This window comes from Salvelinus fontinalis, chromosome 15 (assembly GCF_029448725.1).
Source record: "Salvelinus fontinalis isolate EN_2023a chromosome 15, ASM2944872v1, whole genome shotgun sequence".
Taxonomy (NCBI): domain Eukaryota; kingdom Metazoa; phylum Chordata; class Actinopteri; order Salmoniformes; family Salmonidae; genus Salvelinus; species Salvelinus fontinalis.
The window spans coordinates 46,167,269-46,185,873 of NC_074679.1; the positions used below are offsets into that span (position 1 = coordinate 46,167,269).

At 44.6% G+C, this 18,605-nt stretch overlaps 2 protein-coding genes across 19 annotated transcripts in view; both read right to left on the minus strand.

The window, feature by feature from the left end:
* The window catches only part of LOC129812063 (protein PALS1-like), a 53,032-nt gene extending 51,219 nt beyond the window's left edge, over nt 1–1,813 (minus strand). For both annotated transcript variants that reach the window (XM_055863992.1, XM_055863993.1), the window contains exon 1: nt 1,628–1,813. The gene's annotated coding sequence lies outside the window, so the exon portion shown is untranslated. The remainder of the gene's footprint in view (nt 1–1,627) is intronic.
* Nucleotides 1,814–2,142: 329 nt separating this feature from the next.
* LOC129812062 (gephyrin-like) overlaps nt 2,143–18,605 on the minus strand; it is a 113,777-nt gene continuing 97,314 nt past the window's right edge. For 6 of the 17 annotated variants that reach the window (XM_055863974.1, XM_055863981.1, XM_055863975.1 and 3 more), the window contains 17 exons: nt 17,253–17,318; nt 16,100–16,142; nt 15,453–15,590; nt 14,852–14,896; nt 10,660–10,752; nt 10,417–10,472; nt 9,803–9,922; nt 9,479–9,537; nt 9,163–9,316; nt 8,829–8,950; nt 8,556–8,643; nt 7,937–8,010; nt 7,709–7,773; nt 6,810–6,905; nt 5,708–5,811; nt 4,322–4,418; nt 2,143–4,128 (listed from right to left, as the gene is read on the minus strand). In XM_055863974.1, the coding sequence (XP_055719949.1) occupies nt 3,995–4,128; nt 4,322–4,418; nt 5,708–5,811; nt 6,810–6,905; nt 7,709–7,773; nt 7,937–8,010; nt 8,556–8,643; nt 8,829–8,950; nt 9,163–9,316; nt 9,479–9,537; nt 9,803–9,922; nt 10,417–10,472; nt 10,660–10,752; nt 14,852–14,896; nt 15,453–15,590; nt 16,100–16,142; nt 17,253–17,318 (1,554 nt within the window). In that variant the 3' untranslated portion in view covers nt 2,143–3,994. The remainder of the gene's footprint in view (nt 4,129–4,321; nt 4,419–5,707; nt 5,812–6,809; nt 6,906–7,708; nt 7,774–7,936; nt 8,011–8,555; nt 8,644–8,828; nt 8,951–9,162; nt 9,317–9,478; nt 9,538–9,802; nt 9,923–10,416; nt 10,473–10,659; nt 10,753–14,851; nt 14,897–15,452; nt 15,591–16,099; nt 16,143–17,252; nt 17,319–18,605) is intronic. The other 11 variants (XM_055863980.1, XM_055863978.1, XM_055863985.1 and 8 more) reach the window with 5 other exon arrangements.

Consider the following 18,605-nt stretch of genomic DNA (forward strand, 5'->3'; position numbering starts at 1 on the left):
GAGACCCTATTGAACAATTCATAAAAATTGCCACCGGACAATTTACATTGACCCCCCCCCCTCTTGTACACAGCTGCTACTCACTGTTTGTTACCTATGCATAGTCACTTCGCCCCCAAATAAAAGTAGAGCTTACCTCAACTAGCCTGTACCCCTGCACACTGACTCCGACCGGTGCCCCGGGTATATAGCCTTTTTATTTTAGCCTACTTGGTATATATGTTGTTCTTCTTGAACTGCACAGTTGGTTAAGGGCTTGTAAGTAAGCATTTCACGGTAAAGTCTACACTTGTTATATTCGGCACATGTGGAAAATAAAGTTTGATTTGATTTATTGTTGACAATACAACACTGATTCTCAGGGAAAACCAACCACTTTCAAAGGTGTTGATAAGCAAGGTGGGTAGGGTCCTTCCTGGCTATTTTAGGTGAGTGATCGGATGCAGACCACCCAAAGAAAATGTTAAAAATTATAATTAAAAAAATTGGCCTTATCTGTGAATAGCATAACACTGTCAGCTGACTGGAGGCACGTGATTAAGTAAACTGATAAGATTGGAACTGTTCTTTTTAGCCAAGAAAGTCTCAGGCTGTAGGTAAAAAGTGACCAGTGCATGCACTGCCTGATTGATAAGGTTGTAGCCATCTACAGTACCTGGATGTGGGCTTCATTGATACCATTCATTGTGTGTTGCTTTTCGGTGTGACCTGTACATTTAATACTGTAATGTACCAAAAAAATAATTTGTTAGTCACTGACGCTTTGGTCAGACAAACATTGAATGAAATGATTTATCACAATACTGGCATAACCTCAGTGGTACAGTATACTTCAGTGCTGATAGTTGAGAGCTGGTGACCAAATGAAGATCACCAGTCTACGTTGATTGATGACTATCTGGTCAGACTGTATTGCACTGCTGTCAAAAATAGAATGACAGCCTCCTAATCCCCTTTGTCGACATCATGCATCTGTACTGAACTGGTAAACTGGTTAAATCTAACGTTGAGACATAATACAGTAGTGCCTTGGTTGTAAGAAACGAAACCTGGCGTCCGGACTCCAGGCTGTAATACCAGAATTTTGAGACGCATGAGCCCTTTCCATAGGTAGAATTCCACCTTGCGAGCTAGTAGCAGAACTCAAATGTAAAACGTTCTTATTCAAAAGATGTAAACAAAATGCCTGTTTAAACAGTGCATCAATGAAGGCACCCAAACTTCACACACGCAACAGGTAGGGCCATAGAAATAGCTAGAATCATTCCATTTCTATGGGTTGGGCTAGATACTAGTCCGTTCTGCTAGCTTCTAAGCCAACTAGCCTGGCATTGCGACAATTTCCGCTGTGACATGGGTTCGGATGAAAAGCGACATGGACATTTCGGTGATAATTTTACACAAGAAAATACACTATTTTGTGGTTAACTCACACAATTGAAATGTCAACAGCTTTAGTTCAACCTGATGTGAAATTCTCTATTATGCTAGTTTACCATGTAGCATAAACTTTAAAAGCTCGCGCTAGATAATGCTAGCATGCTAGCTAGCTAACGTTAGCTTCCTGGCAACCTGTTGCAAACAATGCCACCCCAAAATACATTTGAAATGAAAGAGAACTACTCACTTTTTCCCGCAACGCTTTCAAAAAGATAACCTTCATTGAGGTGTTCAATGTTCCTCCATTGGTTTTGTATCAACTGAGTGATGAAAGACTCAACTTTGCTAACTTAGTGCCACAATATCAGTCGAGAACCTCTCTCCCGCCGTAGCCTTGCATTATTAGAAGTCATTTCCAACTCAAGGGTTGAGACGTCAAGGGTCTCCCATTTGCTCCACAGCGCCACAGGTAACGTTACATTCATGAAACAATATTCGCGATTGGTCAATGTTGCTCACAGGACGTTAAACAATGATATATCTTGTCCAATGATATATGACTTTACATCTATAAAGTAAAAGGGTAAATTACATTTTAAAATGCAGTGTTTTTCTTCAACGCTTTTTGCTGAAATCAAAGCAATCAAATCAAGGACCAATGCTGTAGAAACACATACTTTTATGTACTCTATGTAGCGTAACATAGACTAGTTAGATTTTTCCAAGAGGACATGTCCGTTTATAAATAAGAGACTGAACTAATTGTTTTACATAATGATCAAGGATTTTTAATTTTTCATCAGTTTCATCAATATTGTTACAGAATTTTTTATAGTACAGAGTTCAATATCTCCTCATTGCTTCATTAATTTCTTTAGGAGTGCTGGTCACCATAATATCTGTACAATATCACTCTTTTTTATTTATTTATTTTTCTGTACATTGTTTTAATAGTTGTTAAAAAGGCAGTCAGCACTTTAAATAAGCTGTTTCTTCCTTCTGAAATTAAACAAATAAAATAAAGTTCTCCCTACTCCAGGTCCCTCACCTATCTGTACTAGTGTGTGTGAGGTGAGCAGTCCTGGAAGGGTGAGGGTGGGGGGAGAGTGGGGTGTTGGTAGAGTAGAAGGGTAGGGGACAGGGTGGAACCAGAGCCAGGATATACATATCTCTGGGTGGGACTTTAGTACCAGGTGAGGTTAGACTGACGAAGCGGGGCCGCTGACTTCTTCCACCTTTAATGTATTCATAAAGGAGTAGGAGTGCTGATCTAGGATCAGTTTAGTTTTATATATCATCATTAATAAGATTATATAGACCGGGGGGACCTGGGCCTGCATCCACAAAGCATCTAAAATAAAAATCAAATCAAAGTTAATTTGTCGCGTACACAGATTAGCAGATGATAAAGCAGGTGAGGCGAAATGCTTAGAATCCTAGAGTAGGAGTTCTGATCTAGGATCCGTTTTGTATTTTAGATCATCATGAATAAGATTATATGGACAGATCCTAGATCAGGACTCCTACACGGAGATGCTTTGTGGATACGGGCCCTGATCCTTGATCAGCACTCCTACTCAGAGCCACTTTATAAATACAGGCCCAGTTCTCATCATGATGCCCGACACTTTTGGCACTGCGCACATAAACACGACTCACAAGATAAACGACAAGCAAAGCTGTGTGAAGCCATTATGAAGCATAATGAAGCCCATATAATGTGGCATAGAAGAGAAGAATACTAAAGGGAGGTTAAGATAGCTGTCACCTAAAGGCACCCTCAGGATCCTGAAAGCACTCCTCCTATCAAGCCAGAGCACCAAGGTTACATCCTGATTCTCCACTCTTTTCCTGTATACTCCAATTTGTAAGTCGCTCTGGATAAGAGCGTCTGCTAAATGACTTAAATGTAAATGTAAATGTACTTTCTTGCATTGATTTAGCAAATGGTGGAAACTCCCTCCAGCCAATGCCTACACCAAACCCATGCATTTAAATGACTGGGAGTGTGCAAGTGCACACTTTAGGAGAAGGGTGGAGAATCGGAACATAGACCAAGGGGGAATTCTGACAATCTCAAAAGGGTTTTCGTTGTAAAAAAAAAGATGTATTTTTAACCTTTTTGTGAGATAAGAAATTAGGCTTTCTTTTTTAATCCTGTTAAGCACCTACAGCTTCCTATTGAAATGCTACTGCTATCTATCTATAAGGTCTAGGGTTGAACACACAAAGCAATTGCAAGGATGAAAGAGAAACAAGAGTTGCTTAATATGATAATATAATATTAATAATTATCATAATAATCATGATACTTATAATAATAATATAATATATTACAGAATAAATCTCTTATGTTTTATATATATTTTTTCTCCACTTTTAAAAGGTATTACATTTTGTCTTTGAAATACAATGATCTTTTCAAATTAATATTTTCATGATCAATGTATGTACTCTTTTATTTTGTGTTCGTGATTAATTATACTTGATCAACTTTATTATCCAAATCAATAAAAACTAGCTGTGCCGTTACATATTACAGAATAGTTATGATATGTGGACATGCACCACTTCCTCTTCCTGTCTATCTATCTGTCCCTGTAAGATGACATCATCATAGTCGTCCTATGACCATCACATCCACAACCTCTCCTTTATGCAGCTCCACGTATTGCTCTGTTTTAGGAGGCAACATCAGCAGCCCGTTGGCACTTCTCATGCTCATCAGTCGACTACTCATCTGATTTCCTGTAGAAGGGGAGAAAGAGAGTGAGATAGAGAGGGTGGTTAGAAAGGGATAGAGGGAGAGGAGGGTGGGGAGACAGAAAGAGTCAATAAAATGACAAGGATAAACTTTCGGAGAAGCATTTTCCCTTATCCATTTGTCCATGCAAACGCATGCGGACAAACTATTGTGTAATTACTTAGTATGTGATAATACCTGTGCTCTGTGCCCATGGCAGAGGCTCCTGGTGGTGCCATGTCAGGATGCAGCGGTGGTACTCTGGACGAGGGTCCAACTTTACATCGCAGGACAGCTGTTTGCACACACAGAGGAGAGAGCAGGGCGCAGGATGACGACATCACTCAACTTTAAACCCCAACGTATTTGCTATGTGTATAAAACCCTCTCCAGCTCTCGCTCAAACTCCCTAACTTATGCAGCAAGCTCGAAGGACCCGCATATCTGGCTCCAAGGACCATGACTGCAAGGTGGCACGCTTTTTCATTATGTGCCTGTATTTCAGCCGTGTCCAGACTAGGTAGTACAACGTAATAACGTAAGACAACGTAATAATTCCATGCAGATGCGTTAGAAAATAAATACATTAATTGGACTAGCGCCGGTGTGAAAATGACTGGAAGTGAATGTTAGCAGTACAGAAAGTTTGCCATCAAAGTGAAAATAAACAATTGTAGTGAATTTCAGCCAACTACTCAGAAAACACATAGAATAACTGTGGAAAGTATTCAGTATTCAGACCACTTGACTTTTCCCACATTTTGTTACGTTACAGCCTTATTCTAAAATGGATTAAATTGTTTTTCCCCCCCTCATCAGTCTACACACAATACCCCATAATGACAAAGCAAAACAAGTTTTTAGAAATGTTTGCAAAAAAAAAAAGAAATATCACATTTACATAAGTATTCAGAACCTTTCCTCAGTACTTTGTTTAAGTACTTTTGGCAGCATTTACAGCCTCGAGTCTTCTTGGGTTTGCTCTGACATACACTGTCAACTGTGGGATCTTATATAGACAGGTATGTGCCTTTCCAAATCATGTCCAATCAATTGAATTTACCATAGGTGGACTCCAATCAAGTTGTAGAAACATCTCAATGATGATCAATGGAAACAGGATGCACCTGGGCTCAATACCGAGTACCATAGCAAAGGGTCTGAATACTTATGTAAATAAGTTATTTTTGTTTTTATTTTTAATTCATTTGCAAACATTTCTAAAAACCTGTTTTTGCTTTGTCATTACGGGGTATTGTGTGTAAGTTGATGAAAGAAAAAAATGATTGTATCCATTTTAGAATAAGGCTGTAACGTAACAAAATGTGGAAAAAGCCAAGGGGTCTGAATACTTTCTGAATGCACTGTAAATGTTTTTAAAATGACCTACAGCCACTTTATAACTTTATTTACCGACCGTTGGTCACGTTATCAATGTTAATCGTTTAGAATCAGCAACAGCGCTGTTCCAATAAATGTGTTCATTTTTTAACGCTACTGCCTTTAATTATTACACTGTCTTAACCTGTATTTTACGACCTAGTGTCCAGAAACCCTCCATAACAGCCAGTGCTGTTAACCTACCCTGGCTTTGATGATGGTGGGTCGAGGGTCCAGGATCCCCTGCATCTTCCTCAGAGCAGGGATGACGAAGAGGTTACAGGTGACGACAGCAGACACTGGGTTACCTGACCAACAGAGAGAGAGGTGCTGAGGATGAGAGGGAGACAAGGAGGGGACATTACCACTGTTCAGGGCTGAGGAGGGAGACGGCAGGATAGGCCTGGGAAGGTTTGGACGGGTTGGGGTTGAGGAGCATTGTTGTTGTTGACATGCTCCAGCTAGTAGCTCCTGTAGGACAGGAAAAGGGCTCAGTGCATAGGGCAGTGGTTTTCTTCACCCCACTGTCCTGTCAGTATGCGGCCCAGGCTGCGGCTGTGGACCTGGGCTGGGGCTGGAGGGATGGGGAGGCAGACAGGTGAGAAATGTACGCTTCTGCCTTTTTAAATGTTCAAAGAGGGACTGGTGGGTGAGAGCGCTTTGGGGAGAGTGGGACAAGTTTGTGAGTGCTGTCTCTTTACACCAACAAGCAGAGGTGAGGGGTAGCAATAGCAGGTGGAGAGGGTGAGCGGCGCTCTCAAATCACAACAACAAGCAACAGCATGGAATCATGGGATAGATATTCACAGCGGCTCGGGGACACACTGAGAAACAAAACGAGGAGCGACAGAACCAACAGCAACGCCACAGAAACGTTAAAGAAACAAAACAATATTTCTCTCTCAGAAAACAGAACAGAAAAATCACATAAGTAAAGAAAAACTAAAGTTTATTTTATCTTTTGTTAAGATTCAAGTTTGGGTTCACTAAAAGGTGTAGTGATCTTGTTTAGTTTAATCACCAATAAAAAACAGACAAAAATGCCCCCAAACATGCCCAAAGTCTGGGAGACAAAAATAAAATTTATCCATTTAGCCTGATAAAAAGTTATAATTTTTTTAGATAATTTGAAGCCCATATCATTTGAGTTGGGTCGAGTTTCAGTTAAGCACTCTTAAAGAAAAAAAACATTTCCCATTTTCAGTTTAAATTCCGTTTTCTGAGCTCAGTTGAAGAAAGCTTGCTTTCAGGTAGAGAGCAGCACACTGAACGGTACAGTATGGTCGACCAGGTTGGTAGCACCTACTTCCGCGCGGGGGCGGTGGCATGGGCACCCTGCTTGCCTCACTGTCGGGCACAGGGTCGATGCGAATGGCGCCTGTGTCTCTGAAGGTGAAATTACCTTAAAGGGGGAATATAAAAAGAGTGGCGGTCACCACAGCCACAGACTAGCCCTCCGGTCATATGTAGGACGGGCAGAGACAAGGCAGGGGGGCTGGGGCAGGTTGGCAATAGGACGGGCAGAAGCAGGGGGCCTGGGCAAGGGATTAAGGGGTCCAGGTCTGGGGCTTTTGAAGAGGTGTGGAGGGCCAGGTCGAATGCTAGGAAAGTAGAGGGACAAGAGGCTGTTGTCAGCAGGCTTGAGTAAGAGAGGAGGTAGGGCACTTTGGTTGGTTGGGTGGGTCAAATTTCAGGTTTGGTTGGATGGGGGTCAGGGCTGGCTGTGGTTTGAGTTTTTGGGCTGTGTGGGTTTGAGATAAAACACAGGAGCACGGTTTTGGAGGGCTTATATAAAAATACAAAACAGACATTCCCTCACACAAACATAGTTCTAATACTAATTACAACTCATTTACTAAATGAAAATGATCAAATCGGAGAGAAAAAAAATGGCTGCTGTGGGTTGGAAGGGTTCCAGGATGCTGTGGAAACTGAAAGGGGAGTGTGATTAAAGAGGAACATTACCTCTGTCTGAGGGCATGCTGCTGGATTAATACAACATGTTTCCCTCAAGGAAACATATTTGGTTGGTAAATGGTGGCGTTTTGGACTCAGAGCAGAGACACAGGCGAGTGCCTGAGATCTGTCAAGACCAGCGGTCCCCTGCCAGTCCTGAGACTCAACAACAACATATATACACACAAACACACACAAAATACTGTACACACACAGTACACATGACATGCAGATCTCAATAAGAAATACCTGGTAGAGCAAATATCAGTTTCCGTGCCCCGTCAATGTCTACAGTGGCGAACGTGGTGGGAAGACTAAAGAGTAGAGAAGACAAAACTGAGTGAGACCTTCATGACTGGCTATTCATCTCTTCTAAACCACCCTCACTTCATGAATTAAGAAGGCATAAACTTTGGTACCATAATATTGTTGTTTTTTTATTTTTTATTTTTTTAAATAATCCCCATCACGTCTCACCCTGGCTTCATAAAGACCCGTCCAAAGTGGATCTGGGCATGGAGGTCAATGTCCAGCACCTGCTTCAAGTAGTCCTGAAACACAAGGAGATACATTGTATGATATTATATTGTATTTACAGTGTATTTCATGCCAATAAAGTTCACTGAATCGATTCTGATATTGCAAAGAATACATGGGAGAGGGTTACACTTCGAATCGAATGGAAACTTCGTGCATCTCTAACATGTCTGCCAGTCTCTGACAGATGGTGAGGTGTAAATTTGTCATCCAATAACAGAAGTAATTGGAGCAGAAAACCCCAAAGAGGGAAGCAGAGAACTCAGCTAAGCAGTAAACATACAAAAGGTCAGCCAAACCAGCCTCTTCATCACTAAGGAGTAACAGCTGGGTCAGAACAACAGATGGCAGCAGAGTGCATGACTTGGACAGTACGTGAGGTTCAACATAGAAAACAAACTGTTGTGGCGAATTCCAAAATGAGTTCCAGCCCCTACTATCTAGCCATGATGGAATTGATTTCGCTCTCACAAACACACAGTGACCTCTCGCTGCCCCACCTCGCATCCCCTTCTCTCCCTCTCTTTAAAAATAAATAAACATTTAATTTTGTTCTTACCTTCTCTCCCATGGACACGCCCCCTGAGGTGATGATGACATCAGCACGGCTAATGCCCTCGTTCAGGGCATTGAGGAGGTCGTCTGGGCTGTAGGGGAACGGTCATAGTTTAGACCCTGCCATCTTTCTGATCGTATATATATATATCTATCTACAGTTCTGCAGACACAGATTTAGTCCTGGACTAGGAGTAATGTGTGTCCATGGAAACCGGCCCAATGTTTTCTAGGAGGGTAGACAAGCCTATAGTTATTGAGGGTTATGTTCACTGACTTGTCTCCGACGATGCCCAGGTTGATGGTAGGATATCCGTGCTCCTGAATGGTGGCCAGCAGTGTAGATCTGTTACTGTCCCGGATTTTCCCTGGGTGCAGGTCATCCTCTGGGTTCAACAGCTACACACACACACACACACACAGAAGATTACTTTATTATCCATTGTCTATCGGAAACCATCTCACATCCTGCAAGATCTTCCCATCAGACCTGGGATTCCACCCATTAATCGGTTGCTGTCGTACCCGCCTCGCTAACTTCAAACCCAGGTATTAAAGACACCATGAGAGAAGGCAAAAATGTGTGTGCATGCATGCGAGCTTGCGCTCACCTCGTTGCCAGTGGACATGACAGCCACCACGGGGAACTTTTGCACTTCCACCTCAGTGACTCCTACGGTGGCCAGCAGGCCAATCTCAGAGGGGCCCATGTGGGTTCCCTTGGACAGGACACACTCCCCACGCTTTATATCATGACCTATAGGCCTGGAGGGAGGGGAGATAGAGGGCTGGCACTGTGTGGTATAGTACTGATACAGAACAGCAATAAGGAAAGTTGGAATTTCAGTTTACTTCCTGAATTGACTGGATTTAAATGGAATTGACCCCACCAGTCCTGATTGGTACAACCTAAAAGTTCTCGCTCACCTGATGTCCTGTCCAGGGCGTGCCTGTACCAAGATCCGCACCTCCAGCTCTTCTGTGCCCTGCAACGACATACAGGTTTAGTGAAGAAAATACAGTACAGTATATTGTAAGGAAGAGGATTGTGGCAGACGAGTAAGTGTATGTACAATATAGAAAAGCTGTCAGTTGGTGGAGAGGAGGTACAGGAGACAGATGAGAGTGTTGAGGGAAACGGGGAGTGAGTTGAGAAAGAGAGAGGAGAGAGACAGATCGTATGTTATTGTACAGTGTATTCCAATAAAGCTCGTTGTGACAAATTGAGATTGGGACAGGAAGTTGACTCACGTCCTCAGACTCCCGGAGCAGTTCAGTGTCCTCCACCTGCACCACAGCATCCGCCCCACAGGGGATAGGAGCCCCCGTTGTCACCCTCATCACCTGACCCGGCATCACCGTGTGGGTGGGCTATAGGGACACACACAAGTTGAACATTATAAATAGGTGTTAAACATGCTTATGGCTAGACTTTTAAGGCATTATAGCGGCATAATTATGCATTATAACTGCCGGCATGGAGTAGTGTTAACATTTCAATTGGGAAAAATCTAATCAACTGTACGCCATTTTCACAAGACGCACTTGAGCAACTCTTGAACATGAGGCTCCATAGTGGAGGCCGTGTGACAATTGTAAGAAAGCCGAGCGGAGCGTTGCAGAGACGGGGTCTGTGTGTAGAGTAGAGCCCAATATAACTCTGTGTAGAGGTAGAGAGAGGACATGGTCTGTCTCTGTGGAGTCTTGTAATCACAGCTGAGCCAGTGACCTGTGTAACTCCACACTGCAGGACAGCCCATGGGAATACACGGACTCACACAGGAAAAGGGAAAGAAGCTCTTGTTATAGTACGTTCAAAGCAACACTCCAGAATATCAGGGCCCACAAACTGTAAAGGACCTCACCTGCTGTCCTGCCTGTGACTCTCCAATGATGAAGCGATCCCCAGGACCATCAGCCGCTGAGAGGAAGAGAGAGAGAAGGAGGGATGGATGGGGAAAGCGATAGCAGGAGAGAGCGAGAGAACTGTGAGACATAAATAGCTGAAGGGTGCAATGGTCAAAGACACAAAAACAAGCATTAAAGTCGAGCATTGAATGTTTGTAATCGCTCAAACTACTGTACGCCCACTAGTCCTGGCATCTCACCTCGCACGGCATAGCCATCTTTGACTGACGCAGGGAATGGAGGCAGGTTGTCTTTGGCGTAAACGTCCTGCGCCAAGACTCGACCCATCCCATCTACAATAGTAGAGCAAAGTACAGTGGAGTAGAAATAAGGGAAAAGGTACGAGGGAAAGAGAGAGAGAGGAGAAACAAGTTTGTCATTTCACACATCAATTGGAGGAGTACACAAGGTGTGATATGCATGCTGGCGGGGTAGGCTGTGTCCCTCTATGTTTTGGTTAATGCTTGTGTGTGTATGCAGTGCAGTGAGGATGGGCCAGAGAACACATAAGTTATAACCATGCTGCCACACAATCTGTTGACAACAGCACAGAGACAGATGCTGGTAGGACAAGACAGAGTGTTGAGTAGGTGTTGTGAAGACAAAATCGAGACACACAGATAAGCCTACATCACATGAAACCCTTGCTAGATGTGTGTGTGCGTGAGCGCGCGTGTGTGCGTGAGCGCGCGTGTGTGTGAGAGAGGGAGGGAAAGAGAAGGCTGGGGAGCCAAGTGTTACACTGTGACGCTAGCTAACGCTGACGCAGCGGAGCTACTAATTACAGCCTCACACACACACACACACACTCCTCTGGGGAGAGCGGGGAGCTCACTCTCAGCACATAAAAGAGAAGAGAAAACACAGCCATGGTGAACGACACAGAAAAAGAGAACAAGAGAAAGAGAGAGATAGAGAGAAATAGAGAAAGAGAGAAATAGCGGGAGAGAGAGAGAAATAGAGAAATAGCGAGAGAGAGAGAGAGAGAGAGAGAGAGAGAGAGAGAGAGAGAGAGAGAGAGAGAGAGAGAGAGAGAGAGAGAGAGAGAGAGAGAGATGGCGAGAAAGAGCGAAAGAGAGAGAGCGGGCTTCTCCTCTATTGAAGGATGATTAGAGGAGACTTACTGTTCTAAAATACCACATCTGATGAGCAGCTAAATATAGAGCATGTCTTTTATACCGTGATCAAACAGATGGATACGGAGGTATCTATGGAAACAGACGAATACACAGCGAACGGAGAGCCACGACACACTCGCCTCGCCTCCGTCAAGCTGGCTGACAAGACAACCAAAATGTAGCTGGTTAATAACATCGCACAACTCCCCATGGAACGCAAGACAGAACTCAACTACACACATAGCCGAAAATACACACAACGACGAGACAGGTAGACACAAGGGGCCCTCAAAAATAGAAACATATGCTCTCTATTAGCTAAGGAACATGGCAACCTGATGCATTACACATCACAACAGGAGCAACAAACAAAGACAGATACCATAAAATATTCCCACTACACTTTATTTCCTCATAACAGGACAGACAGACTGATGCATGATGTACACTGGTGTGTGTGTGTATGTGTGCGCACCTGTGATAGTTTTACTACCAAAACACCAACAGTGATTCTTACAACACCCTTCTGCTACACCGGCACAGCCTCCACCTCCTGAATTTAGTTTAAATATCCAATCTCCGCCGCTCTATGGGCCCATCAATCTCTTAGGCGTTCCTTTTATCATTATATTAACCAACAAGACAAAACAGCACTTTGTAAAGTACCCTGAGACCTTACTTACTGCCATCGGAGAGAGTCAACACGCCATTTCAAAGATTTATGAACAGTTTTTCCTGGCGCAGCCGTTACACCATCGCCCATATTTACTTTGGGTTGGTCTCAGAGAGCCTATGGCCCGTCGTGATGCACTAACTCACGGTGTGAGAGATGCTCAACTTTATCCCACACAGTCGGGCCCCTACACATCCTGTTTTCTTTCAGAGACAGGACAGTTGGGAGGAGAGACTGTTCAAAGGCCAGCAGGTGAAGAGTGCCTTGGTCCTCCTTTCTTTTTGGACAGTGGGTGGGATTCAAACTGCTAGACCACCCTCAGGCGACCTACAACCACTGTTGATTGGTGAGGTGAACTTATCGCTCTCTCTCGAGCCCTTTTGTTCTGGGACTTCTTGTGTCATCACCTTCCTGAATGTGTTCTTGGGTTACGTTAGTGATGGGGTCATGCACTGGCTTTGTGATTCCCTGACCCTCTGTGCGTCAACGTCACAAAGAGTGTGTGTTCCTTCCTGTCCCACTCTCTGCAGTGTGCCTAGCTCTAGGCCTTACTCGCTCGCGCCTGATTGGTTGGGTGCCTCCCCCGTCCCGTGGTGGACGACGACCTTGTGCCCAGCGGCTGTTGCTTATGCAGATGATGGGAGATGGGAAATGACAACACAGAAAGTGCTCCCAGAACTGGGTCACTCACTTCTCTCATGGCCGACAGAAAGAGAGAGAGGGCGTAAGAAAGAGAGATGGAGGAGGAAAGATAGAGAAAGGAGAAAAACGGAAACGTCTCTAACATATACAAATCTATTATTCAGGCTTGGAGCAGAGAACAAATGAAATCAATGGAGCAGGACGCCCTGCAAAAAAAACTTAACAAGCACAAAGAACATGGTTGTTCCGAGACGTTTTGTCTGAGCTGTGGGGTGTTTTGTTTCCCCAGTGTTCAACTTACACCTTCTCCCCTGTGTGTCTATGTGCTGCCTGGGTGGGCAGCTCTTCTACCCACATAGATGCCAGTCACAACTGGCAGGGGGCGGATGAACTCTGAGCCCTCACATTTGACCTTCGCTGTGCTGGCAGAGGGAGAGGGCGGTAGGTATGGCAGAGTAAAGCTCGCCCACTCCTGCATTTACATTTTTAAAAAATTATTATTATTATTATTATTTTTTTTACATACGTTACAAACTCCTCCCGAGTTATTCTAACACGGCGTGGTCACTGAACCCAACTGCTCAGGCCATCGTGGTGAAAGGTCCTCCATAAATGTACAATACTAATGTAATATGAGGAGGAGGATAGTGGGTGGGTTTTGCAAGCAGCCAGATCATGCAACAGATTCAGAAGCAACCGCAACATCAGCACTAGTAGCAGCCTATGGCCCGGCCTAGTCCCTCTATTGCCCCTTAGTGGTCAGGAGGTGAAATGACCCAGTGAAGAGAGAGGAGGGTGTTGTCGTCGTCCCGTCCCCCCCAGACCCCCAACCCTGTCTGCCATGGTCTGGGCAGTGGGTACTCTGGGAAGTGGGCAGGCAGTGGGGTGGTGTCGTTTATTTTTTTCATTTTCTTTTCAGTGGGGTGGTGGTTGGTGGTGAGGAGGGAGGCATGACATCACCGATGACGTCACTGACCTGTGTAATGCCAGGGCCCCAGGGAGGAGGCGGCATTAGCATGATTGGCCCCCGGGCCCCCAGCCACGGCTCTCCTCTCCTGCTTTGGCGCTCCTCCTGTGCTGGCTGTGATAAAGTACGGTGTTTTTTTGCAGTCCGCCCCACTCAGGGGCCAAATGGGCTTAATGGGGTCTGCTCCACCATGGCCTGCCGGGGGCCACGCAGGTTAGGGGCCATCGTTGTTGCTCACACACGTGCTACATTATCCCAACCACCCCCAATATATAGCACTGCACACCCCTTCCCATAGACACACACAGAGAAGCCATAAATATACCAAACAGCAACACACTGCAGGCAGCAAGGTGACTGAGGCCATGAGTCATTCAACATGCACCGGACACTGCTCTCAGTTAAGTGTTGGCAGAGAAAACAAGACGATGGATGGAGACAGAAATAAAATACGGACCCGGTTTTCATTCTGGACTTGTGTCTACTATGGACTCTAGTTATGTATGGGTGACAATGCTCCGTATTCTAGAGAGCCATGGGTCAATTCTACCAGAAGCTAGTTTCCCCAGCTCTATTCATGGTGTAAAATGTACTGTCAAGTGTGTCTTTGAAAACCCCAGATTACTTGCTGTAAACAAGCAGGCTAAGCACCTAAAGTTGACCTATGTGAAGTCAAAACCTGGACCATCAATGTGGGGTCTAGGGACTTCTTTGGTATTTTATTAGGATCCCCATGAGCTGTTGCGAAAGCCGCAGCTACTCTTCCTGGGGTCCACGCAAAACATGAAACATGACATAACACAGAACATTAATAGACAAGAACGGCTCAGGGACAGAACTACATACCCTTGGCCAAAGGTCTGGATGGTTAGGGAGGTGTATGCAACAGTCAAGAGGTGTGTGCTGTTTATTGGCTTGCAAAACAATCAATCAATCAACAATCAAGCCAATGAAAGATGAGAACAGGCAGGTAGGCGGGGACTCAGACAGACCGATAGACAGGATGGAATGGAGAGCATCTGGGTCAGGTGGAACAGCTGTAGGAACAGAAACATCATGGGCTCAACACACATATGATACAGACAGACAGACAGTACTACAGACAATAGGTAAAGGGAACTACAGACAGTAGGTCAGGGGTATAGAGAGGGTATGGAGTCAACAGCCATACAGAACATCTACAGACAGTAGGTCAGGGGTATAGAGAGGGTATGGCGTCAACAGCCATACAGAACATCTACAGACAGTAGTGAAGACTGAGTGAGCAGTATGGCTGATGTTAGGGATCATAAGAAAGGCATGTCCGGTGACGCGGCCATGACTGAGCTTTCTGTCTGCCTCTCCGTCGGTCCTTCCATTTGTGTTTTTGTCTGTCCGTTAGTCAATTTTCCTACTTCAGTCAGTCCGTCCGTCAATTTTCCTACTTCAGTCAGTCCGTCCGTCAATTTTCCTACTTCAGTCAGTCAGTCCGTCAATTTTCCTACTTCAGTCAGTCAGTCCGTCCGTCAATTTTCCTACGTCAGTCAGTCAGTCAGTCAGTCAGTCAGTCAGTCAGTCAGTCAGTCAGTCAGTCAGTCAGTCAGTCCGACCCACCTCTGTAGTTGATGATCTCAGTGCCGAGCACAGGGGTCATCTCCAGTACAGTGATGAAGGCCTTATCCATGGAGGTGAGGGGGAAGGGAGACATGCGGTGCCGGCGGGCCACCTTGGTGATGTCCACTGCACTGTGACCTGATGGACCGAGCATAGTTGTCTTTCACCATCACACATACTATGACTGTGATGAGCGATCAACTAATTGACAGATGTCAGTTCAATTATTTGAATTCCATTTCGCGTTTTCCATTTTGCACACCTTGCGCTGCAGTTTCTCTAGAAACAAATCAGGTAATGGCCAAACTGTGCAATGTAATAGGGAGTTGCAGTTTCCAATAGGCCAAAGTTCAACATAACTATCACGTTTTCTGAGCTAAACTAACTACAATGACCATAATCCATTGAGCAGGCTACTTCAAGTAATGTGATGTGAATAACTGATGGTTAATAAGTGGTCAGTTACTACCATCATGGGACTTGTATTGTTTTATTCAGTGTCATTACAGCATTAAATCCACATAAAGCATAGTGCATTTAATGTACTTTTTTTTTAAATAAATAAAAAATGAAATTGAGAGAGAAAAATAAGCACTAACACACACACACACACACACTCACAGAAAATTCTCAATCAAATAACTTACTAGCTCTCAGGATGTTCTCTTTGCTGCCACACCGTGACTGAACCTAGACAGCGAGAGAGAGAGAGAGAGCGAGAAAGAGAAGGAAAATAGAGGGGGGAAAAAATGGAAGAAGAACAGCGAGAGAGAAATGGTTGAGGTGAGACCACAATGGGAATAGAGGCCTCTGTCCAAAAAGGACGAAAACATTCCACACTGGCTCTAATATACTGGAAGGGCCATATACATTCTACACATCCATCAACTTCTAACGCAGAACATAGGGACAATCACAATCAAAACGATCCTCAGAACATGAATGGCAATAAACAAAAGCGATAAGATGAGGATCCCTTAGGCCAAGGATAGTGGATTCGTCTCACTGAGCAGAACATGTGTATGGGGAAAGTGGGAATGGATAAGGGCCACAGCTTCATTGATTGTACCCCATGTAGGCCTAGGTGTAGGCCTAGGTTTGTAGGCCATGTAGGCCTAGGTTTGGTTTAGAGTTGGTTTGGGAAAGAGGTGGGATTCCCTTCACATCACAATAGTACAGCGGCCTTTTACAGGTGTTAGTATTTTATATATATATATATATATATATATATATATATATATATAAAAAATACTGTCTGCAGTACGTATATAACCCCTACCTGGAACCTCTGAGACCCAATGCCCCTGGCCTAAAAGGAGAGTGACACATGGTGCAAGCTAAGGTCTGGTGGAACAGACAGAGACCCTCTCTACCACAGTACACACAGTACGACCAAGATTAAAAATCAACCAACCAACCACAACTCAAAAGACCAGCACTACTGATGAAACACCGATGCAGTCAAAAACACTGACGGGGAGAGCCGAGAGAGAGAGAGAGAGAGAGTAGGAAGGGATGAGAGTGAGGAGGCACAGCATGGTCCTACAGCCCACACGAACGAAAGCGAGAGACCAGAAATACGTGGCATCGTAATGGCGAAAAGAACAGAGGATGAGCAGAGAGAAAAAGACTACTGGTGAACGGAACTGATAATCCATAGATTCCACCACACGATACAGCTACTCAAAAAAGGAGAGAATGTATGTTAGAATAATAAATAGATTGCTACTGAGGATAGAGTGAGTGATAGAAAGGAGAGAGAGAAAGAGAGAACAACAGAGAGGGGTGGGGGGTAGTTACTCGCGAGTCGTAGGTCCTGCTATGGCCTCTGTGGTCCTCGTTGAGCCCCTCCAACCTAGAGTGGAGCTACAATACAGTAGCATATGGACAGGACATGACAGAGACAAGAGTTTTACAACAGACAGAGCAGAGGAACGCTAGGAAACAGTAGCTACAAGTCATCCGCAGTTTAAGGTTAGGTAACCCGCCAGGGTTGAATGAACCAACAGACAGTAGGAATAAACTGATCTATAACCTAACTAGAGGTCGTCAAGTTCTAGAGTTGAGACGTGAACAGCTGTACCTGAAGATAAAAGTGAGGGAGGGGATGAAGTGATAAAAAGAATGAGAGAACACAGAACGATGTGTGCTCAGGGCGAGGAAGGATGACTGAGCAGGTGCAACACAGCGTTACTGAAACTAATACGTCTCAACACAGATGCACAGTAAGACACTGAGCCGTACTGGCCCGGGTAATGGTGGGGGTGGTGGTGGTGGAGGGTAGATTTAGTAGAACCACCTGTTAAAACAGGTCTGTACAGTACAGTACACCCATCTTAGCACCATAAGTGGAAGGGAAATAATGGCCACGCAGGCAACAAAACAAAGGCTAGCGGTGAGATGAGGTGAAGGTTGGGGAAATGGGATATGGAGGATTCTGTCAACATTGGCCTTGTGTAATACTATGGATCAACTCGCCGAGGCTGGAGATAAACGGGTTAGACTACATAAATAATAGTAAGGCAGGAGCTGAGCTCCCCTTAAGCGCTCAACCTAAACAACAACAACAACATTGCATTAGACAAACAGCGACTACGCAGTAGGACGAGAAGTCATCACAATAGCTAGGACACAACAAGACTGGAGGGAAAATATCTGAAAGGAGACGGTCTCTAGGGAGATGCTAGACACACACACACACGCACGCACGCGCACACTCCACTGAGCAGATACGTAGGCAGGCAGGCTCGTCTGCCTTTACCATGACAACGGTCTCACAGGAACATGCCAAGTGGAGGGAACATAGTCACTCGCTTCACTGTGTGGTCGCTGATGCTATCCATCTGCCAGCACTGGGTCTCTCCCTCCCTTTCTCCTCTCTTCTATCTTTCTTCCGCTGCTCATTATGCCCATACCAGACGTCATGGATGAAACAGTGAGGCGAACAGAGAAGGGAAGGATCGGGTGAATAATTGAATGAATAAATGACAGAGTGAAGAAATGGATGAACGGGAAGGAAATATGATTGTCTTTGCCAGATGCTCCAAAAGATACTGAGAAACAGACACAGGGACAGTACACACACACACAACCACCGCCACAATGTCCACGTTCACAGTATGTCATCAAGATGAGATGTGAAGCAGAAACAGA